The sequence below is a fragment of the Somniosus microcephalus genome, chromosome 21, assembly GCF_052327205.1.
Source record: "Somniosus microcephalus isolate GS21.2 chromosome 21, FLI_Smic_1.0, whole genome shotgun sequence".
Lineage (NCBI taxonomy): Eukaryota > Metazoa > Chordata > Chondrichthyes > Squaliformes > Somniosidae > Somniosus > Somniosus microcephalus.
In genome coordinates, this window is record NC_141007.1 from 68,113,896 (window position 1) to 68,134,723 (window position 20,828).

General features: G+C 46.0%; 1 protein-coding gene across 2 annotated transcripts in view; it reads left to right on the top strand.

Annotated features, from left to right (window-relative positions):
• pcyt2 (phosphate cytidylyltransferase 2, ethanolamine) overlaps window positions 1–20,828 on the top strand; it is a 57,353-nt gene that overhangs the window by 22,458 nt on the left and 14,067 nt on the right. For both annotated transcript variants that reach the window (XM_085963847.1, XM_085963848.1), the window contains exons 4-12: window positions 1,303–1,369; window positions 2,246–2,330; window positions 4,091–4,135; window positions 7,321–7,459; window positions 7,563–7,645; window positions 9,060–9,137; window positions 9,290–9,355; window positions 13,859–13,924; window positions 14,433–14,521. In XM_085963847.1, coding sequence (XP_085819973.1) covers window positions 1,303–1,369; window positions 2,246–2,330; window positions 4,091–4,135; window positions 7,321–7,459; window positions 7,563–7,645; window positions 9,060–9,137; window positions 9,290–9,355; window positions 13,859–13,924; window positions 14,433–14,521 — 718 coding nt within the window. The remainder of the gene's footprint in view (window positions 1–1,302; window positions 1,370–2,245; window positions 2,331–4,090; window positions 4,136–7,320; window positions 7,460–7,562; window positions 7,646–9,059; window positions 9,138–9,289; window positions 9,356–13,858; window positions 13,925–14,432; window positions 14,522–20,828) is intronic.

Sequence of the window (20,828 nt, forward strand, 5' to 3'; positions counted from 1 at the left end):
AGGGCAATTTTGGGGCGCTTGGTCTCCCTGCCCCTGTGTGTCCCCCTCTCCCTGTCATGTCCTCTCCCTGTCCTATCCCTCCCTCCCCTCCCCTCCTCTCCCTCCCCTCCCCTGTCTCCCTCCCTCCCTCCCCTCGCCCACCCCCGCTCCCCCACTCCCCTCTGTCCCTCTCTCCGGCCCCTCCCCCTGCCTAGCGCCTGAGGTCCGGAGCTGAGGTCCCCCGCGTATGGCGCGGCTGATGGACGGCTGCTGTGGGCGGGCGGGCGGCGCATGCGCGGTCAGTGGGCAATTTTGGGGCGCTTGGTCTCCCTGCCCCTGTGTGTCCCCCCTCTCCCTGTCATGTCCTCTCCCTCTCCCTGTCCTATCCCTCCCTCTCCTCTCCCCTCCCCTCCCCTCCCCTCGCCTCCCCCACTCCCCTCTGTCCCTCTCTCCGGCCCCTCCCCCTGCCTAGTGCCTGAGGTTCGGAGCTGAGGTCCCCCGCGTATCGCGCGGCTGATGGACGGCCGCTGTGGGCGGGCGGGCGCCGCATGCGCGGTCAGTGCGGGCGGCGCGAGCGCCCCGCGATTTCCCGAGGCTTGCCCCCCCCCCTATTTCCCGAGGCTCTTCCCCCCCCCCCCCCCCCCCGCGATTTCCCGAGGCCCCCCCCCCTCATTAAATTGTTATTTAATTCCCTAACACATCATTAAAATATTTACCTTAGTTCCCTAACACACAGAAAGTGTGGGGTGAAAAATCAAGATGGCGGCCACTCACCTCGGTTCAGAAGGATAAGGCCCGCCCACACACGCACCGATTGGTCGACCGGTCAGGTCACCGAAGCGTAGGATTGGTCAATCGTCGAGTCACTCGACACTCCACTGTAGGAAGGAACCCGCCGTCCGATTGGTGGACCTCGACGTCACACGGTCGCTAATGAGCGGAACGCTGAACGTTTTTGGGATACCGCGGGCGGGATTTTTGTCCGGCCGAAACGTAAATACGCCTATGACCGGTCCGGAATCGCAAGCTTTCTTTTGAGGCGACGCACGCATCGGTACGCTCTGTAACTTTCAAACGTATAGAGAACGGACGGACAGACAGACAGACAGACATCGGGACAGACAGACAGAAGAGCTCTTTTATTTATATATATATATATATATATATATATATATATATATAATACTTGAAGCTGGTCACATTTTCCCACAGCCTTCAAATGAAAGATATGTTTCAGACAAAGTTCCTTAGATGTTTGGTTCCATTGTTGTCTTGCAGTCTAGTGGCGATTCTAAATTTTTCTTTGATCATTTTTTTTTGTAGATGATATTACTTTGACTGCTGATGGGAAAGATACTTATGAAGAAGTAAAGAAAACAGGCAGATACAGGTAACAATACTACTTAAAAGCCAAGTTCCAGTATTTTCATACTTTGTTAGAAGTGGGCCTATCTTATGATGAGCTGTGAATGTTGTAAACTGTTATAAAGAAAGAAACAGTTTCTTAAACTGTTATATGGATATAAACATACATACACAGACACAAATCAGAATGAATGTCGTCAGTTAGTGAAAAAGTTAATGCTGTCTATAATAAACTCCTTACAGTTCATATTAAAACTAGAATTTGCACTTTACTACAACAACAGCTTGCATTTATAGTAGTGAAACATCCCAAGTTGTTTTACAGGAGCGTTATCCACCAAATATGACTCCCAGCCACATAAGGTGATATTAGGACAAATGACCAAAAGCTTGGTCAAAGGGGTAGGTATTAAGGAGCGTCTTAAAAGAGGAAAGAGGCGGAGAGGTTTAGGGAGGAATTTCAGAGCTCGGGACCTCGGCAGCTGAAGGCACGGCCGTCAGTGGTGGTGCGATTAAAATCGGCGATGCGCAAGAGGCCAGGATTGGAGGGCTGGAGGAGGTTACAATGATTGGGATGGATTTGAAAACAAAGATGAGAATTTTAAAATTGAGGCGTTGTCAAACGGGAGCCACAGTAGGTCAGTGAGCACAGGGGCGATGGGTGAACGGGACTTGGTGCGAGTTAAGACACGGGCAGCCGAGTTTTGGATGAGATCAAGTTTCTGGAGGGTGGAAGCTGGAGGCCAGCCAGCAGAGTGTTAGCATAGTCAAGTCTAGAGGTAACAAAGGCACAGGTGAGGGTTTCAGCAACAGATGAGCTAATGCAGGGGTGGAGTCTTTATGGATTAATTGAATGAGAAATGTGGGTAACAAACCTTTTCTGTTTTTAAAAACCTTTCAGAGAGTGTAAACGTACACAGGGGGTTTCCACTACAGACCTGGTTGGCCGAATGCTGCTCCTGACTAAAGCTCATCACAGCAACATTGTGAGTCAAATGTATAATTTAATATTTTAGTCTATTATACAGGAGGGATTCTGAGCTCATCAGTGGCAAGTGTTATTAATTTTGGCATTACGTGTTTATTTAAATTGTGAAAGCCAATGAGTTTTATATTGAGTGTTTTAGATCATAGTATGCTAAAACTGACGAAGCAGCATAATAAGGAAAAATATCAGTTGCTTTAATCGGATGTTTTTTGGATGAAAATGTATTTCTATTTATCGAAAAAATAATTTGTCAGCAGATGTTATAGACGAATATTTGACGAGTTATTTGCTTTGAAAATTGATTTCCTTGTGCATTAAAATGTTAAGTAGAATTATGAAGGGTGATACAAATAGCCAGATGGTATTGCTGTCATAAAGTAATGAAGTGAATACAATTAGTACAAGTGTGGAGAGTAAAGCCAAGGCCGAAATGTCACAATGGGAAGATGTACCAAATTAATATTCAACAATTTATGAAAAGTGGTTTGTCTAATTCTGATGTATTGAACTCAGCAAAACCATGCGTGCATACTGAGAAGAAAACCTTTTGAAATAAAATATTCTGCAAAGTGTAGTCGTCAGTAATGTGCACTACACAAGTTAACAAAAATTGCAAAGTCCAGCGTACTTGAATGGAATCCTGCAGCAGGGTGGTGCTCAGCACCAATGCTTCTATGCTCAGTGTAATGGAATAGGGATGGAGCTGGAAGCAAATACAAGTCTTACTTTGCCCTGTTTCCATTCTGAGCCCTATCAAAAGAGGGAACTATGAATGGAGCAATTGCATCTCTGTAGAGAGGAGGGAGAATTTGGAGATCACAAGATAATTGGAGATGAGGAAGGCCATTCAGCCCACCTTAATTCATCTATCCAAAGAGATGCTAACATCCCCATATCTGTAGCATCTAGTTATTTCTTAAATGATTCTGGGTTTTTGCTTCCACTGCTCTCTCTGGAAGCTTGTTCGGGTTATGCTCATGAGGAGGAATGAGAAGGGGGAGTCATGCTCATTAGTGGCTGGTTAGAACTGTGGAATGTTTTTGTTGTTTGTTACAAGCAGCAGTTGTTAAGTTGGAATTGGCAGGATTAGGACCTTAATGATCTGTACTATTCACAATATCTGAATTTAGACTACAAAGTTCTCTGTATTCAATTGTCACAAATTTCACACGTACTGTCCAGCTGGACATTTTATTGCAATGAGGGCTGATTTAAAGTTTCTCTCTTTAAATGTTGAGCATTTGAGAAGTTGTTCGAACATCTAATTGTGTGCTTGGGGTAGTTTAAAGTATAAACTTGGATGTACGGCAGGGCCCACTATTGAGCAGTATCTTCCTCTATTTTGCTTTATTAAATGTTAAATTATTACTCTCATTAAAAAAGAGGCATGGAGAAGAGTTCTGCCTGCCTATTCTTTTCATGAGGCATTATATATCCAGGAGTTTAAACTTTTCTTCTTGGAACTAAAAGGACTTTTACCTCCTTGGATTAAATTGCTGCTATGCATTTCAGTTCTTGGATTTTTGTGGAATTCGTACTGCTTTCAGACCAACACAAGAATAACGGGCTGAAAGTGAATGGCTGCTAAAGGAGGCAAGTCCGCCTGAAATCTTTAGATTCTGTACAAACCTCAGGAGAAGAGATGCAAATAAAATGTTGCCTTTTATTGAATGAAAAGGTTATAAATTTAACTTTAATAGTATGAGATTATACCATTTAAAATAAATATATATATATTTTCCCCCAACTTCTCTACAGGAAAAAAATTCGGATTACCAGGAGCACACTGACAACTTTGGCAAGGTATCATTTCAGCTTTTTTTTCTCTTTCCTTGCATGTTTTAGTTTGTTCATGTTCATTTTTTTCTGTATTTTAATTTACTTTTTTATAAATGAGCACCAATTCACATGCTTGAGACTTGAGCAGTAGATCAATTTATCAAAACACTGGCAACTTCTTAAATGTTGCTAAAAGATCTCTGCATCATAAAAATACCTGTAAGAAAATGATCAATAATTGTTTTTTTTAAGAAAAGCAAAATGACCAAACTCAAAAATAAAATAGTCCTAATAAAAGAATGTCCTGTTCAGGTTAATTGCCACTATAAAGTCCAATTGGTACAAGGATCTTTCAGTCGACTATTTTAACATTTTAATCGGTGAGTGGAAGGCAAAGAAAAGTTGCGGTGCCATGGGATTCCAGAGGTGTTTCACAGTTGGGTGCCTAGCTACTAGGGAAAAGGGCATATCAATGAAAATCAAGTTGCTAGAAGAAAATATGCAATTGGAGTGATAAAATAAGCACAGCAAAGTTCAAAAATAGATTGTGATGCTGCAGAAAGTTCATGTTTACAAATTACATACTCGGCTGTCTTCAGAATTTTATCAGACCAAGCAACAATGTTCTATACCTCGCTGACCTTACAAAAAGCCCAAATTTTGTTTTACACATTTATAATAAACTAGTTACAAATTGAGCCATTTGTTTTTTTTCCCACATGAGGTTATATATATAACTGACATTATTGACTAAAAAGCACTCTTGGCTGGTATGAAAATATGTTTAAAGTTTGCTTTTTTATAAATTACTATTGGATTTCCCAGGGTTTGACTACAGGAAGTCAGGACAAAATATAGGTAGAGGTTGGGAGGATTTGGTATTTCTGGAGCTTGTGAAGCTCCATTTGATGCGAGACGTGTGCAGCTGCAGGTGTGACTGCATGTCACAGAATGGTGATGTCTAAATAAGTACCGATAATTACACAGCAAATTTAATATAGAAATATTGTTAATATTCATTCAATGTCATGTTTTTCATATTAAATAGAAGTATATTTTTGACTGCTAATAAAGTTTTGAAAATAAGAGAGTTAAGAGTTGTGTACAAAGTTTTCTGGGCTTTGCTCCATCAGGTGACCTGTAATGGTCTTTTCCTGTCCAGTACATTCGTAATTTCCTCTGTAAAGATAGCCATGAAAAAGCTTCATTTAGCTTGCGTGATCCTGGAGACAAAATGTATGTAGGTTCCGACTGGAGAAACGATTAAGCCTAAACAAGTGTGACTGCAGTCTGATTGTGACTAGATATTTCCACTAGATGGTGCTTTTGGGTTGTTTGCTCTGAACATCTTGCTCTGCAATGTGCTTGTTACATCTAGGCAAATTTTAGCTCCGTACTTGGAAAACTAAAGCACTGAAAGCATTTTACAGCTTGTGCTGAGATGCAATAATATATGATATTCCAGATCTGCATTCATATGACACTGCACAAATTGTACTGCAAGTTAGCTATATGCAAATGCACCACTTTGTCCTGTCTGCTGATAGCATTATTTTCAGAGTGTATAAATCTTTGCAAATTTCAAATCTGATTGGCAGGTTCACAAAATTTTAACTGTGGATTATTCTTTCTACGTAAATATTTTCTAGTAACAAAAGCTATAGATATATGGACTGCTTAATGTGAAGTTCAAGATTCCCCGGTGTGAATGTGCTACCAAGTGGTAGGATGCAGATTTCAATCAGGAATTTCCTCCATTTGGCATGGTACTGATCTCAGAAATTGCCTGAGCGAGGGGCCAAACAAAAGCACATGGAGAGGAAATCGGCCTGGAAGTTGCCTTGCGGCTGTTGTGCATCTCCTTGTGGCCTATTGAAGAATAATTCAAACAAAGGCTTAAAAGTATCCTATCTTAACATGTCACAGGCCTTTTGGTTAGGGAATGGTACAAGAGGCTTTCAGTCAAAAATTGGTTGGGGGGGGGGTGGGATGGGTGGAGATAGGAGCTGTAAATGTACTGCAGATGATGACCATTAGAAACGAGTTTATAATTATTGTACATTCATAGTACATAGGGTAATCTACCTTTGGCTTACTTTAAAGCTGCAGACTTTCATTTTTATTTGATGTATAGTTTTTAAACTTTTCAATGCAATTTTGAAACCAAGCATTTAAAGATTTCTAATTTCAGTTTACCAAATGGCTTACCAGAATGCAGCAAGGAAGAATGCATTTGTAAATACTTCATGCTGAAATGATTCGAAATCTTCTGATACTGTAGTTGTACGCATTCTTCCTGGACTGCAGCTGCCCAATGCAATACAAAACTTCTGGGTTTTGATTTCTTTTTGAGATCCATAAAAGTTCCTTGATCTTTTACATGTCCGCACTAGTAACAAAGACCAAGACCATAATGTCTTATCTCCTTAGAATAATTCTGTAGGATTTTTCAAAAATTGATTTAATCTCTTTTAGCACTTTCATCTCTCCCTACCATCACTACAAGTGGTGTCTTAAGGACATATAGCTCCTGGCTTTAGGTAGTCGCTGTCAATTTACTACTAAATGTGTTGGATGCATTTCCAGTTTTTGTGGAGGGGAGAGAATGGTTCTTTTAAATTCTGTTAACCTTGTTAAAGTAGTTTGTGGCCCATAACAAATTGTGAACAAGTCACTTAAGATACAAGGGTAGGAATGAGGAAAAGCATTCAACTTGTTTAGCACATTCATAGCATTATTTTCAGCAGCCTTTCCTTGGTACCAAGGTCATATCCCTTTGTTAAAGCAGAAAATTGATACGCACGGATTTTTTTGACTCTTGTAATCTGATCCACATTTGCTGTGCTAGGTGACACTTTATTTCAAAATTTAGCAACTTGAAATTACTCTCTTCAGTTTTAAGTTTTCTCAGCTTATCACATCATTTAATTTTCCTCTTGTTGAGTACAAAGAACTACCTCAGCACCTTGGCTGCTTTTTGGAGTTCATTGTAAGTAGAGTGAACAATTATCCTAGTACAGCCTGCTTCTGCACCACCTAGCAGCCTGCTAAAGAGGATCTTTGCTTAGAAGCTTGGGAAGGTTATTTTGAGGTAAGAAAGGTATCTGATGTGGGGGTATTTGCAGTTAAGATACAAACTTTTTTTTTAATGAATTTTAAGTTAAGACACTACAAGTGACCTAAAGTAAATCTGTTTTTTTTTATTAAAGGGACCAAAAGGTCACAGCCCATGGACTGGAGTATCTCAGTTTTTGCAGACATCCCAAAAAATTATTCAATTTGCTTCTGGAAAAGAGCCTCAACCAAATGATACTATAATCTATGTGGCAGGAGCATTTGATTTGTTTCGTATCCTTACTGAGAGTTAATTTTGTTTAATGTTCAAACATGCTTGATTTATGGTCTATTAAATAAATCTTATCAACTTTTCATTCCTTTACAATTTGTAAAGATATTGGTCATGTAGACTTTCTGGAAAATGTCTACAAGTTGGCAGATATGCCTTATGTTATTGTTGGTCTGCATTTTGACCAGGTAGGTACAGCTTACTCAATTTAAGTATGTATCCTAAGTGTATATTCTTATCACATTTATCTTTAATGCCATAATTAATTTCTAGGCGGAGGAAGCAAAAACTTCTATTGATGTGGATAATTTTCTGTCGTGTAGTTTTGCAATCTATGCCTTCATTTTATTGTGAGAATACTAGTACATATTCTGCTTGAGTCTAAGTAATGTTAACATCATGCACTGCCCTGTTATAAATTAAAATCTGCTGTTTCCATGTTTTTGCACTACTTGCTTTCATAGAATCGTGGAATGGTTGCAGCACGGAAGGCGGCCATTTGGCCCGCCGAGCCCGTGCCGGCTCTCTAAGAGCACTTCAGCTAGTCCCCGCCCTTTCCCCATAGCCCTGCAGATTTTTTTCCTTCAGATACTTATCCAATTCCCTTTTGAAAGCCGTGATTGAATCTGCCGCCTCCACCACCCTTTCAGGCAGTGCCTGCTAGATCTTAACCACTCACTGAGTAAAAAAGTTTTTTCTTACGTCGTCTTTGGTTCTTTTGCCAATCACCTTAAATCTGTGTCCTCTGGTTCTCGACCCTTCTGCCAATGGGAACAGTTTCCCTCTATCTACTCTGTCCCGACCCCCTTGCAGTAAATATACAAAAATCATATTAAATCAATTGAATTCTTGTGATGGTACAGAAAGGAAGCAGATTCATAAGTTACAACTCGTTACCAAAATCTCTTTGTTTAACGTATAAGCACTTGCACAATAAACTACAATGGAAAATTTTGTGTGGAATATTAGCCTCCATTAACATGCAGTTTATTGATGTGCCCTTCTATCAAGTGCTATTAATGAAAGAGAACTCTTAACTACAGGAGACTTTGGTTTATCCGGAGGTTATATTTCCGGAATACTCGATCTAACGGCAAAAATCAGGAGCCGTTTTCTATAAGTTTTTTTTTTTTAGTTCTCGTTGCTTTTTTTTCCCCAGTCAGGCACTGCAAGGTCTGTAGCTATAGCAACAGCTTCAGCTAGAGACGCTTGCAGCTGCAGCCGACTGTTTTGAAGCTGTTGCTAAGCAACAGGGTTTGTTGATTCACACGGAGCTTTTCAGTTCCGTATCTCTCAACATTAACGCTGGTATGTCCGGCACTTTTGATGGTACGGCACCAGCTCGGTCCCATCAGTGCCGGATATCAGAAAGTTTCCTGTATGCATGATTGGACAGGAATTGTAATGGAGGTTAAATCAAGTTAGTAAATTTTGTGTGGGTGCATCTGTCTGTCTGTCTCTCTCTGTTCTCGTTCAGCTAGTTTAGGATAATGTATGCGCTTACCTTCTGCCTCATGGATAAGTGCTTGATTCTGTTTGTTATATCCAGTCTAAGCTTGGAAATTGAGCATTGGTATTTTATTAAACATCTTTCTTTTGCAGGAAGTGAACCGATACAAGGGAAAGAATTACCCAATTATGAATGTGCATGAGAGGACACTCAGTGTACTGGCCTGTAGAGTGAGTATAGTGTTGGTTTATAATCGGTCAGGATTTGAGTATGCAATGAATATTTTTCAATCATGCTCTGGTATTCCAATTTGTGAGCCAGTTCTATACTTTGCTTCATTATATTTTGCCACAATGATTTTTTTGCTTTACTTTTCTTTCAGTATGTGTCCGAAGTGGTGATAGGCGCTCCTTACTCTGTGACTGCAGATTTGCTGGATCACTTCAAGGTATGATTATTTAAACTGAAAATTGCACTAAATTAGATTAACTGTGTAATTTCCCCATCTAATGTTTTCTTCCCCCTCCAAACTTTTCAAATTATCATGGCTAAATTTTAGCTTTTTGAAATCCAATCTTTAAAAATTCAGAATCGCAAACCTGAAATTCTATTCAAACGATGTTTCTTTTTTCCCCCAATAGGAACACAATTATAGAATTCCTGTCCAAGATTTTACTAACTCGCAATACTCTAAAGTCAAATCATGTTTTTATTACAATCATCAAAAATCAGTGGCATAGTACATTACATAACATGGAACAGTATAGCCTCCAACTCGCCATGAGCAACATTGCAGGAGATCTGCTTTATGATTTCAAACCTTCAATCATTAATTGAAGTACAGATTAACTCCAATACCCCTTTAAATTCTAGTGCAGTGCACAATATCTGCCACACAACTCCAACAGTGTCAGATTTTAGTATGTGTTGCCAGATATTTTAAAGGAATGAATCAACCCTTTTGTTTCCTGTTTTCTCCTTCTTCTGCAGTATCCCCTCACCGTTTGTGGCTAAGAGCAAGTAATTTGCTTCTACTACTTTGTCAATGGTCACTGGAGGGCATGCGATGTGAAGTTACCAAATACCGCCATTCCTCTAATCAATGGTACATCCTCTTCCCCCTGTATCACTCGATCTAATGACAGTAGATTGCAACTTCAGAGAATTCAAAGTACTTATGTTGCAGTGATTGTAGTATGATTTGTAAATGAGCACCTGCTAAATTGTGCTTCAAAAGAAGGGGGGAGAGACTAGATGTACAGTAGAACACTTTCAAGTTTCAGTACCAAAAATATAAACTGAAATTTCTCTATGCCCCTTCCAGACAAATTAAAATTAGGCAACTACTTCAAACTGTAATCATAAATGTTCAGCATTGTACTTTAACAAAATAGACAAAATTGTACATACTATAGCAGTCTTGTATGACGCCACTGAACATGGGGGTGGGGGGGGGGAGCGGGGAGGAGAAAGGAGGGCAAACTAAAGATTCCGTTTTTACTGAATTTAGTTCTATGTCCATTTAATCATTTTGTAAAAATGTATTCTTGCACATCTATAATGTGAGTGAAGGACACTGAGGGCATGGATTTATAGTAGTGGTTCAGGGAATGGCCCAGTTCATTGTATTGAGGATCCCAGTTCTATAAATTCAAATTGCATTAAAACTGAACCTAAAACTGATGCTGGAAATCTGAAATATAAGCAGAAAATCATGGAAACACTCAGCAGGCCAAACAACATCTGTAGATAGAGGAATAAAAGATTAACTTTTCAGATCTATGGACAAAGAATCATAGAACTGAAATGTTAACGCTACTTTTCTGTGCGAAGTTGATCTCGGCTTGCGTAGTAAGTTGATCTCAGCTGGCGTAGTAAGTAGGCCTCAGTGCCCCTAACTTACAGGATTAAAAATCAACCAGGGTTTTTGCACCTGACCATTATCCAGCAACATTTGCTAGATCTGTTTGTGTAATGTCCAGATTAGGATCTATTGTGATGCCCTGTGCAGTTAAATAGCCTGCCAGCAGTTACTGTTGAGGATGATTAATGGCCATTTGATTATAGTATCTGAGGTTGACCAATGCCCATGCACAGCATGGAGTTGAAACCCTTCAGGAGGGAGGGGAGAAAACTGATAAGAAATATGTAATTTTAAGGAGCCTTTTTAAAATGTATTGACTCCCCCACATCCCCCATCACATGTAAGAAACTAACTTCTTGCTTTATGCTTCCCTTCTTCATACTGCCAAGATGAGCTTGTTGGTGGAAAATCAGATATAATGGCCTGGAATTTAGGGCCAGCGGCAATCTGGCCCTTAACATCAAGAAAACCAAAGAAATCATTGTGGACTTCAGGAAGTCTAAAGGTGGAAGTCACACCCCCATCCACATCAATGGGGCTGTGGTGGAAAGGGTGGACAGCTTTAAGTTCCTCGGAGTCCACATCACGGAAGACCTCTCCTGGTCCCTCAATACCTCCTCTCTGGTGAAGAAGGCCCAGCAGCGCCTATATTTCCTAAGGAGGCTGAAGGGATGTAACCTGTCACCCCTGATCCTCTCTAACTTTTACCGCTGCACAATAGAGAGCATCTTGACGAACTGTATCACAGTATGGTATGGCAGCTGTAGCTACTATGACCGGAAAGCCCTGCAGCGGGTAGTCAAAACTGCCCAACGCATTACCGGCACCCGGCTACCGACCATAGAGCACATATACCAGAAACGCTGTCTACGGAGGTCACGGTCCATCATCAAAGACCCTACCCACCCCAGCCACAGTCTGTTCGCCCTCCTGCCATCTGGGAGACGCTACAGATGCATTCGCACCCGTACGACCAGATTTAGGAACAGCTTCTTTCCCAGGGCTGTCATCCTACTGAACTCCACAAATAAACTCTAAAGCCTGCACATCTGCCAATGCACTTTATTATGGTTATGTTTATGTTAATATACTACAAGCCAAATGTATGTTGAATGTTTAAATGTCTTAATCTAAATGTACACTCTCGGGAGCCGCAAGCCTACATTTCGTTGTACTGCACTTATGCACTAACAATGACAATAAAAGTTGATTTGATTTTGATTGATTTGAATCACCACTGACCTCGAAGAAAGCTGCCCACAAAGATCTTGCGATCTCTGTGACGAAAACTTTAGCTTACTCTACCTTAATTTGATTGTAGTGCTGTCAAAGGGGGATCCCTAGCGTACAGCAGCAGTGATGTCATCAAGCTGTCTAAACAGCCAATCACATTGCATAATTCTCACAGACAGCAAACCAGGAAATAAAAAGAACTGATTATCATTTCACTTTTTAAAAAATTTAGAGCGTGAAATAAAGATTGAGACATACACATGGGGTTTAGGTAGAAGCTGAAATGTCATGCAAACTTTTAAAAAATATATTATTTAAAAAATCTAGTCATTTTTATCATAATGGAGAAATTTGACATTCCATATATATAAAAAATTAGTTTTTCAGGGCCAGAACGGTTGTTCAGCAGTCAATATGCCATTAAAATCCCAGTTACACCTATTTCAACAAGGCTTAACATTTTATGGGGTGTTTAACAGCGATATTAAGTTTTTGTCAGTTCAGCTGATTTCACTGATTGCCGGCTATGGGGAGTTCCACGGCACAGCCTGTGGCGGAGCAGGGAATGACTGACTGCAACTTCAGGATTTCCACATTTATCTGCGCATGCGCTAAATCCTGAAGTTACGATCAGTTTCAGAAGGGGATTAAGACGAACGCTGACAATTTCGCCATCATCACCACTGCAAAATCCGGGCTTCTGTATTTTATTAAATACTGGGCCAATGAATACAGCTTCATTCACAGTTGTCTTAAATAAATTACAACCGTACAACTAATTTATGCTTTTTATTTTGGCATGCAACTGCTGCTGAAGTTATCATACAGTAACTTCTAGAACCAAAGTTTTCATAAACAATTCAGCCTCAAAAATCATCTATGTAAAGAATACAATTACTCTGCAACTTTAAATTATGACTTATAAGAATTGAAACCCATGGAATACACAACTAAAATGCATCAACCGTTCTGTAGAAATCATGTTACAATATGAAAAGTTTTGTACATTGTGTAGTGAAATTAAATTTGGGGTGTAATTGAAGAAACCTCACAATACAGTTTTTCTCTTGTATGTATCTCTGCTTATCAGGGTGAGGGATTGACCAGGCTGGTGAACAGGAAAATGCTCCAACTGCATCAGCTGCACCCTATGTTGGAGAGAATGCTAATTTACCCTAGTATTATTACTAATATGCTTTAACCCTCTATTCTAGCAGCATGTTTTTGAGTTTCTAGGGTTTCCACAGTACAGTAATGTTAAACTTGATAAATATTGTGCTGAGGTCTTCAACATTGAGATTGATTTAGATTGCTGAAGCTTATTGGGTCCTTTTCGTACTGTCGGGGAAACTGCCTTCACTTCTACCTCAATTGGATTCTACCACAGGTCCCACAGGTGAACTCACTGATCATTAGTTTCAAAGCTTTACACTCCACTTAAGAAATCATCTTGCATTTTGTTTGAGTAGTATTTCATTACATTTAAAGTTTCTTTTGTGGCTAATTTGTGTTATTAAGGTCCCATGTTGATTTACTGGACAGATGAGCCGAAAATCTATCCTATCTTCCTTCCAACCTTCAAGGATTTGAAAATATTTTAGTTTTCTAGTTTGCTGAGGAGGGAAGAACGAAGATGAAAAGATTAGTGACATCAAAGGACTTGAGCCTTGAAGCACCAGGCCAAATCCAAACTGTTTGCTGTTACTTATTAATTTATTGAATATGAAGTGATGAATGAGCTGTGAGAACTGTTTGCTAATGGTCTTCACAGAAATAAAAAAAAAATTACAAGCATTTCATTGCAGTTATGATTAATCGCTACAAGGACTGAGGAGACTATTCTTTTCTCTCCAGGTTGATTTAGTCTGTCATGGAAAGACAGAAGTAATGGCTGATAAAGATGGTTCAGACCCATATGCTGTAAGTTGAGACTTGTCACTCTGAACTCTAATATATATTTAAATAATAAAGATCATTATTTTATCATTGAGCTCTGCCTTTATTCGTCTCCCTCTCCACTTCCCCTTCTCCAGAGACTTGAACACAAAAGTCTAGGCTGACACTCAGTGCTGTAGTGAGGGAGTGCTGCACTGTCGGAGGTGCTATATTTCAGATGAGACGTTAAAACCGAGGCCCCATCTGCTCTCTCAGGTGGACGTAAATTATCCCACAGCACTATTTCGAAGAAGAGCAGGGGTGTTCTCCCCAGTGGGCTGGCCAATATTTATCCCTCAATCAACATCACTAAACAAATTATCTGGTCATTATCACATTGCTGTTTGTGGGAGCTTGCTGTGCGCAAATTGGCTGCTGCATTTCCTACATTGCAGAAGTGACTACACTTAGGATTTAAATTATTATTTGTGTGACTTGCCCTTCGAGTCTGCGTTTTCTTTCCTGATTTCATTGTATTTTACTTTTGCTGCAGGAACCTAAACGACGCAACATCTTCAAATCCATCCATAGTGGTAATGATCTCACTACAGACCACATTGTTCAAAGAATAATTAAGAACAGGTTAGAAAAGTGGCTTTCTTTTAAACCATTTGCCGGCTATTTCCCTTTTATGATGTAATATTTTGGATGGGAATTGTCTCTGCAAATCATTCCCATTTTTAAGTCTTTGGAGCTACAGCATCAGGATTATTTTATGAATGTTAACGATTCTCTACTGTCATTGTACTTGTGTTTATATTTTGTATTTAGTACTAATTATCCAGTATTTTGCAATTTGTGCGATAAGGGTAAAGCAATGTATTTTATTACATACTAGCTGGGGGTGCCCGGCGGTGCCCAGGCTTTTTTGAGGGCATGTTGTTGTTGGAAGAGAGAGAGAGCGCGAGTGGGGGGGGGAGAGAGAGAGCGCGAGTGGGGGGGGAGAGAGAGAGCGCGAGTGGGGGGAGAGAGAGAGAGCGTGCGAGTGGGGGGAGAGAGAGAGCGCGCGAGTGGGGGGGAGAGAGAGAGCGCGCGAGGGGGGGGGGAGAGAGAGAGCGCGCGAGTGGGGGGGAGGAGAGAGAGCGCGCGAGTGGGGGGGAGAGAGAGAGCGCGCGAGTGGGGGGGGAGAGAGAGAGCGCGCGAGTGGGGGGGAGAGAGAGAGCGCGCGAGTGGGGGGGGGAGAGAGAGAGCGCGGCGAGTGGGGGGGGAGAGAGAGAGAGCGCGCGAGTGGGGGGGAGAGAGAGAGCGCGCGAGTGGGGGGAGAGAGAGAGAGAGCGCGCGAGCGGGGGGGAGAGAGAGCGCGCGAGTGGGGGGGAGAGAGAGCGCGCGAGTGGGGGGGAGAGAGAGAGCGCGAGTGGGGGGGAGAGAGAGAGAGCGCGAGCGGGGGGGAGAGAGAGCGCGAGCGGGGGGGGAGAGAGAGCGCGAGCGGGGGGGGAGAGAGAGAGAGCGCGAGCGGGGGGGAGAGAGAGCGCGAGCGGGGGGGAGAGAGAGAGAGCGCGAGCGGGGGGGAGAGAGAGCGCGAGCGGGGGGGAGAGAGAGAGAGCGCGAGCGGGGGGAGAGAGAGAGCGCGAGCGGGGGGGAGAGAGAGCGCGAGCGGGGGGGAGAGAGAGAGCGCGAGCGGGGGGGAGAGAGAGAGCGCGAGCGGGGGGGAGAGAGAGAGAGCGCGAGCGGGGGAGAGAGCGCGAGCGGGGGGGAGAGAGAGAGAGAGAGCGCGAGCGGGGGGGAGAGAGAGCGCGAGCGGGGGGGAGAGAGAGCGCGAGCGGGGGGGGAGAGAGAGCGCGAGCGGGGGGGGGGGAGAGAGCGCGAGCGGGGGGGGGAGAGAGAGCGCGAGCGGGGGGAGAGAGAGAGCGCGAGCGGGGGGGAGAGAGAGAGCGCGAGCGGGGGGGAGAGAGAGAGCGCGAGCGGGGGGGAGAGAGAGCGCGAGCGGGGGGGAGAGAGAGCGCGAGCGGGGGGGAGAGAGAGAGAGCGCGAGCGGGGGGGAGAGAGAGCGCGAGCGGGGGGGAGAGAGAGAGAGCGCGAGCGGGGGGGAGAGAGAGCGCGAGCGGGGGGGAGAGAGAGAGCGCGAGCGGGGGGGAGAGAGAGAGAGAGCGCGAGCGGGGGGGAGAGAGAGAGCGCGAGCGGGGGGGGAGAGAGAGCGCGAGCGGGGGGGGAGAGAGAGCGCGAGCGGGGGGGAGAGAGAGAGCGCGAGCGGGGGGGAGAGAGAGAGCGCGAGCGGGGGGGGAGAGAGAGAGAGCTGCGAGCGGGGGAGAGAGCGCGAGCGGGGGGGAGAGAGAGAGAGAGAGCGCGAGCGGGGGGGGAGAGAGAGCGCGAGCGGGGGGGAGAGAGAGAGCGCGAGCGGGGGGGGGGAGAGAGCGCGAGCGGGGGGGGGAGAGAGCGCGAGCGGGGGGGGGGGAGAGAGCGCGAGCGGGGGGGGAAGAGAGCGCGAGGCGGGGGGGGAGAGAGAGCGCGAGCGGGGGGAGAGAGAGAGCGCGAGCGGGGGGGAGAGAGAGAGCGCGAGCGGGGGGGAGAGAGAGAGCGCGAGCGGGGGGGAGAGAGAGAGCGCGAGCGGGGGGGGGAGAGAGCGCGAGCGGGGGGGAGAGAGGAGAGCGCGAGCGGGGGGGAGAGAGAGAGAGCTGCGAGCGGGGTGAGAGAGCGCGAGCGGGGGGGAGAGAGATGAGAGAGCGCGAGCGGGGGGGAGAGAGAGAGCGCGAGCGGGGGGGGGAGAGAGCGCGAGCGGGGGGGGGGGAGAGAGCGCGAGCGGGGGGGAGAGAGAGCGGCGAGCGGGGGGAGAGAGAGAGCGCGAGCGGGGGGGAGAGAGAGAGCGCGAGCGGGGGGGAGAGAGAGAGCGCGAGCGGGGGGAGAGAGAGCGCGAGCGGGGGGAGAGAGAGCGCGAGCGGGGGGGAGAGAGAGAGCGCGAGCGGGGGGAGAGAGAGAGCGCGAGCGGGGGGGAGAGAGAGAGCGCGAGCGGGGGGGAGAGAGAGAGCGCGAGCGGGGGGGAGAGAGAGAGCGCGAGCGGGGGGGAGAGAGAGAGCGCGAGCGGGGGGGGAGAGAGAGAGAGCGCGAGCGGGGGGGAGAGAGAGAGCGCGAGCGGGGGGGAGAGAGAGAGCGCGAGCGGGGGGGAGAGAGAGAGCGCGAGCGGGGGGGAGAGAGAGAGCGCGAGCGGGGGGGGAGAGAGAGAGCGCGAGCGGGGGGGAGAGAGAGAGCGCGAGCGGGGGGGAGAGAGAGAGCGCGAGCGGGGGGGAGAGAGAGAGCGCGAGCGGGGGGGAGAGAGAGAGCGCGAGCGGGGGGGAGAGAGAGAGCGCGAGCGGGGGGGGAGAGAGAGAGCGCGAGCGGGGGGGAGAGAGAGAGCGCGAGCGGGGGGGAGAGAGAGAGCGCGAGCGGGGGGGAGAGAGAGAGCGCGAGCGGGGGGGAGAGAGAGAGCGCGAGCGGGGGGGAGAGAGAGAGCGCGAGCGGGGGGGAGAGAGAGAGCGCGAGCGGGGGGGAGAGAGCGCGCGAGCGGGGGGGGGGAGAGAGAGCGCGCGAGCGGGGGGGGGAGAGAGAGCGCGCGAGCGGGGGGGGGAGAGAGAGCGCGCGAGCGGGGGGGGAGAGAGAGCGCGCGAGCGGGGGGGGAAAGAGAGCGCGCGAGCGGGGGGGGGAGAGAGACGCGCGCGAGCGGGGGGGGGAGAGAGAGAGCGCGCGAGCGGGGGGGAGAGAGAGCGCGCGAGCGGGGGGGAGAGAGAGCGCGCGCGAGCGGGGGGGGGAGAGAGAGCGCGCGAGCGGGGGGGGAGAGAGAGCGCGCGAGCGGGGGGGGGGAGAGAGAGCGCGCGAGCGGGGGGGGAGAGAGAGAGCGCGCGAGCGGGGGGGGAGAGAGCGCGAGCGGGGGGGAGAGAGAGCGAGCGGGGGGGGAGAGAGAGCGCGCGAGCGGGGGGAGAGAGAGCGCAGGCGAGCGGGGGGGAGAGAGCGCGCGAGCGGGGGGGGAGAGAGCGCGCTGCGAGCGGGGGGAGAGAGAGAGCGCGAGCGGGGGGGAGAGGAGAGAGAGCGCGAGCGGGGGGGAGAGAGAGAGAGCGCGAGCGGGGGGGAGAGAGAGAGAGCGCGAGCGGGGGGGAGAGAGAGAGAGCGGCGGAGCGGGGGGGGAGAGAGAGAGAGCGCGAGCGGGGGGGAGAGAGAGAGAGCGCGAGCGGGGGGGAGAGAGAGAGAGCGCGAGCGGGGGGGAGAGAGAGAGAGCGCGAGCGGGGGGGGAGAGAGAGCGCGAGCGGGGGGAGAGAGAGAGAGCGCGAGCGGGGGGGAGAGGGCGAGCGAGCGGGGGGAGAGGGCGAGCGAGCGGGGGGGAGAGGGCGAGAGATATGTTTGTAACTTGAGTTTTGTGAAGAAGATTGGAGAGAGAGAGAACAAAGCTGTTCTCTTCTACCTCTCTTTTACAGAAGTCGACAATTTATACTGGGCTGCTGACACCCATGGAAATGTACAGCTCCGGTACCTAATCCAAACAGCTATTCTTCCTATGTAAGCCTGGATGAATGTTGGGGAGGGGAGCACTTGGCATCGGCAGACATCATAGCTGAAGCTAAGCCTAATTCTGTCCGCAGTCAATGTCGATGCCATAGAGGTTTCTAGATAGCAATCGGGAGTGTTGACCCTGGCCAAGAGATACTGACACCAATTGATTGGTCTATATGGCTATGAGACACCATGCAGTAGATTTTACCGCTGAGGAGTCTTGGGGTTAATTTGGACTGCATGTTTTAAGAATTTTAATGCAGGCAAATTTCTTGAGTAACCAGTTGATGTAATAAAACTCACTACGCACTTGGTTTGAGTATAAAGCAAGGCTTTAATCAACTTGTTTCAGAACATGGAGGTCTAGTTGTACTTCACTAGTTCCTTGTCTTACAAAATGTCCCTGGAAAGCTGGGCCCACGCCCGAGTATTTATACTCCTTGGATGGCGCCACCAGCTGGCCGTCCAGCGTTATTTCACGAGTAGTTTCTTGATGAATGAGAGATTTATAACACCAGGTACTTGGTAAAATGTAAGCATTTGGCTGTTTTCCCTTTCCTACCCAGATATTTAACACATTCTTATCATTCCTGCTCACTCAGCGTCCACATACAAAAACTATTGCCATCATTCACATTTGGTGGGTAGGGTGAGGGGGGCGGCAAGAATTATCTACAGCCACTGTCCCTTTAAGATCTTAGTCCTGTAATTATCATGGATGGTTACTGTGGGGAACCTTCCTCATCAATCTCATTCTCAACAGAACTCTTTTTTAATCTGTTAGTGACCAATTGTAAATCCAAAAAAAAGTTTTCCATTTTCTCCTAAAGACATATTGTGCTGCAAATGCTTCTGTAGGTCAAGTGGCTATTCTTATTGTGAGCCCAGACAGTGAGCGGCAGCGGGCTGTTTGACTATGGAGGTGCTTTTTCCCCTCTTCCTAGTTGAGAGGTGCTGAGACCAGTTATTGTGTCCCCTTTGATAATCTGGTTGAAGTGAGCTAACGCAGCATAGATTGGGAATCAAATCTGGGGATGGGGCGGATGTAACTTATTTTGGTTCTTTTGTAAACTGTATATTAATGTAGTTCTTGTACTAATCCTGTAACATCTTCTGAAAGTTAGCTGCACAGTAAACCTGGTGTCTGTTATGCTGCATTTCTTGACAGTTTTATGGTGTGACCATTCAGATACCTGTTAAAGCGTTTTCTAAACTTTTAGTTTTTATTTATGAATTTTTGTGCTCTTTAAAGTGAGGAGTGCTATTGCTGGGGAATGGAATGCTTTTTGGCACATAACATGTCAGTATGCACTCTGATAAATTATAGTACACCAGTTAGAGTAAAGATCCCTCAATAACATGCCAGCAGTGTATTTTAAAACACCAAATTCAGAACTCAACATCGATTTGATAATTCTGTTTCCCACATCAGCCAACCTGATTGTCTGGATCAGACAGCCAACTTCTAATTTGTGTTGAATTACAGCCTGTTTCGTGCTATGAAGTCACACTTAATAGAAACTAGGTTGACATTAAAACTTATTTCACTTGCGACTCTTGTGCCTGGCAGGGACTGGAGAGTTTCACTCCATCAGTTTTAGCTGGACTCAAACACAGGTCCCAGGATTGTAAGGACAGATTGATAGCCCACTGAGCCACCCAGTCCCCAGATTAAATTCATCTTTAAAATGGGTGAGGATAATAAAACTGATTCTGAAGATTTTTTGGGGGATGATTTTTCATCAAGGCCTCCTTTATAAATGCAGAGAAAGAATTAACAGATTCGTTCCAATGGTAGAGGATTTGAAAATGGAAGAGCTTATTGGCATCAGAATTGTTGAGATGTTGCCTTTTGTAAATTAGAAATGTGACCCCATGTTGTCATAAGATAGGCTAAAAAATATAGAACGGTTTCAAAAATACCAAGCCATTTCCTATTCCAAGTGCAGATCTCAGTCATATAATTCACAGGTTCAGTTCCTGGTTTGTGCTGATCTCTAACCCTAACCCTATCAGGTCTTGTTGTCTAAAGGAAAGAGAGGGAAAAACAGCCAGGGTTTCTACTCCTAATCACTATCCAGCAAAAGTGTATGTGAGAACATCAGGTGAAGACAGAATTGGGCTTGGCTATAATGCCCTCCATGCTCAGATAACCTGTCAACAGTCATTGTCTAGGCTCGCACAATACGGATGGCAGCCAGCACCCAGTCAGGAATCGGAACCTTGAGGAGGGGACAGAATTAGCTTTTAAAAAGTAGGTTTTAAAGGGATAAAAGTGCAGATCACAAGATTTTAGGGTGCGGACATGCTTGCAAATTTCTTATTTGAACCATGTTGCTGTGTATTGCGCAGAGGTCGAGTGTTTTTCCATAGGAAGGTTGAGAAAGAGTTGGAAGGCAAGTCTTCTCTTGCAAAGCTAGTAGGTAGCTAGAGA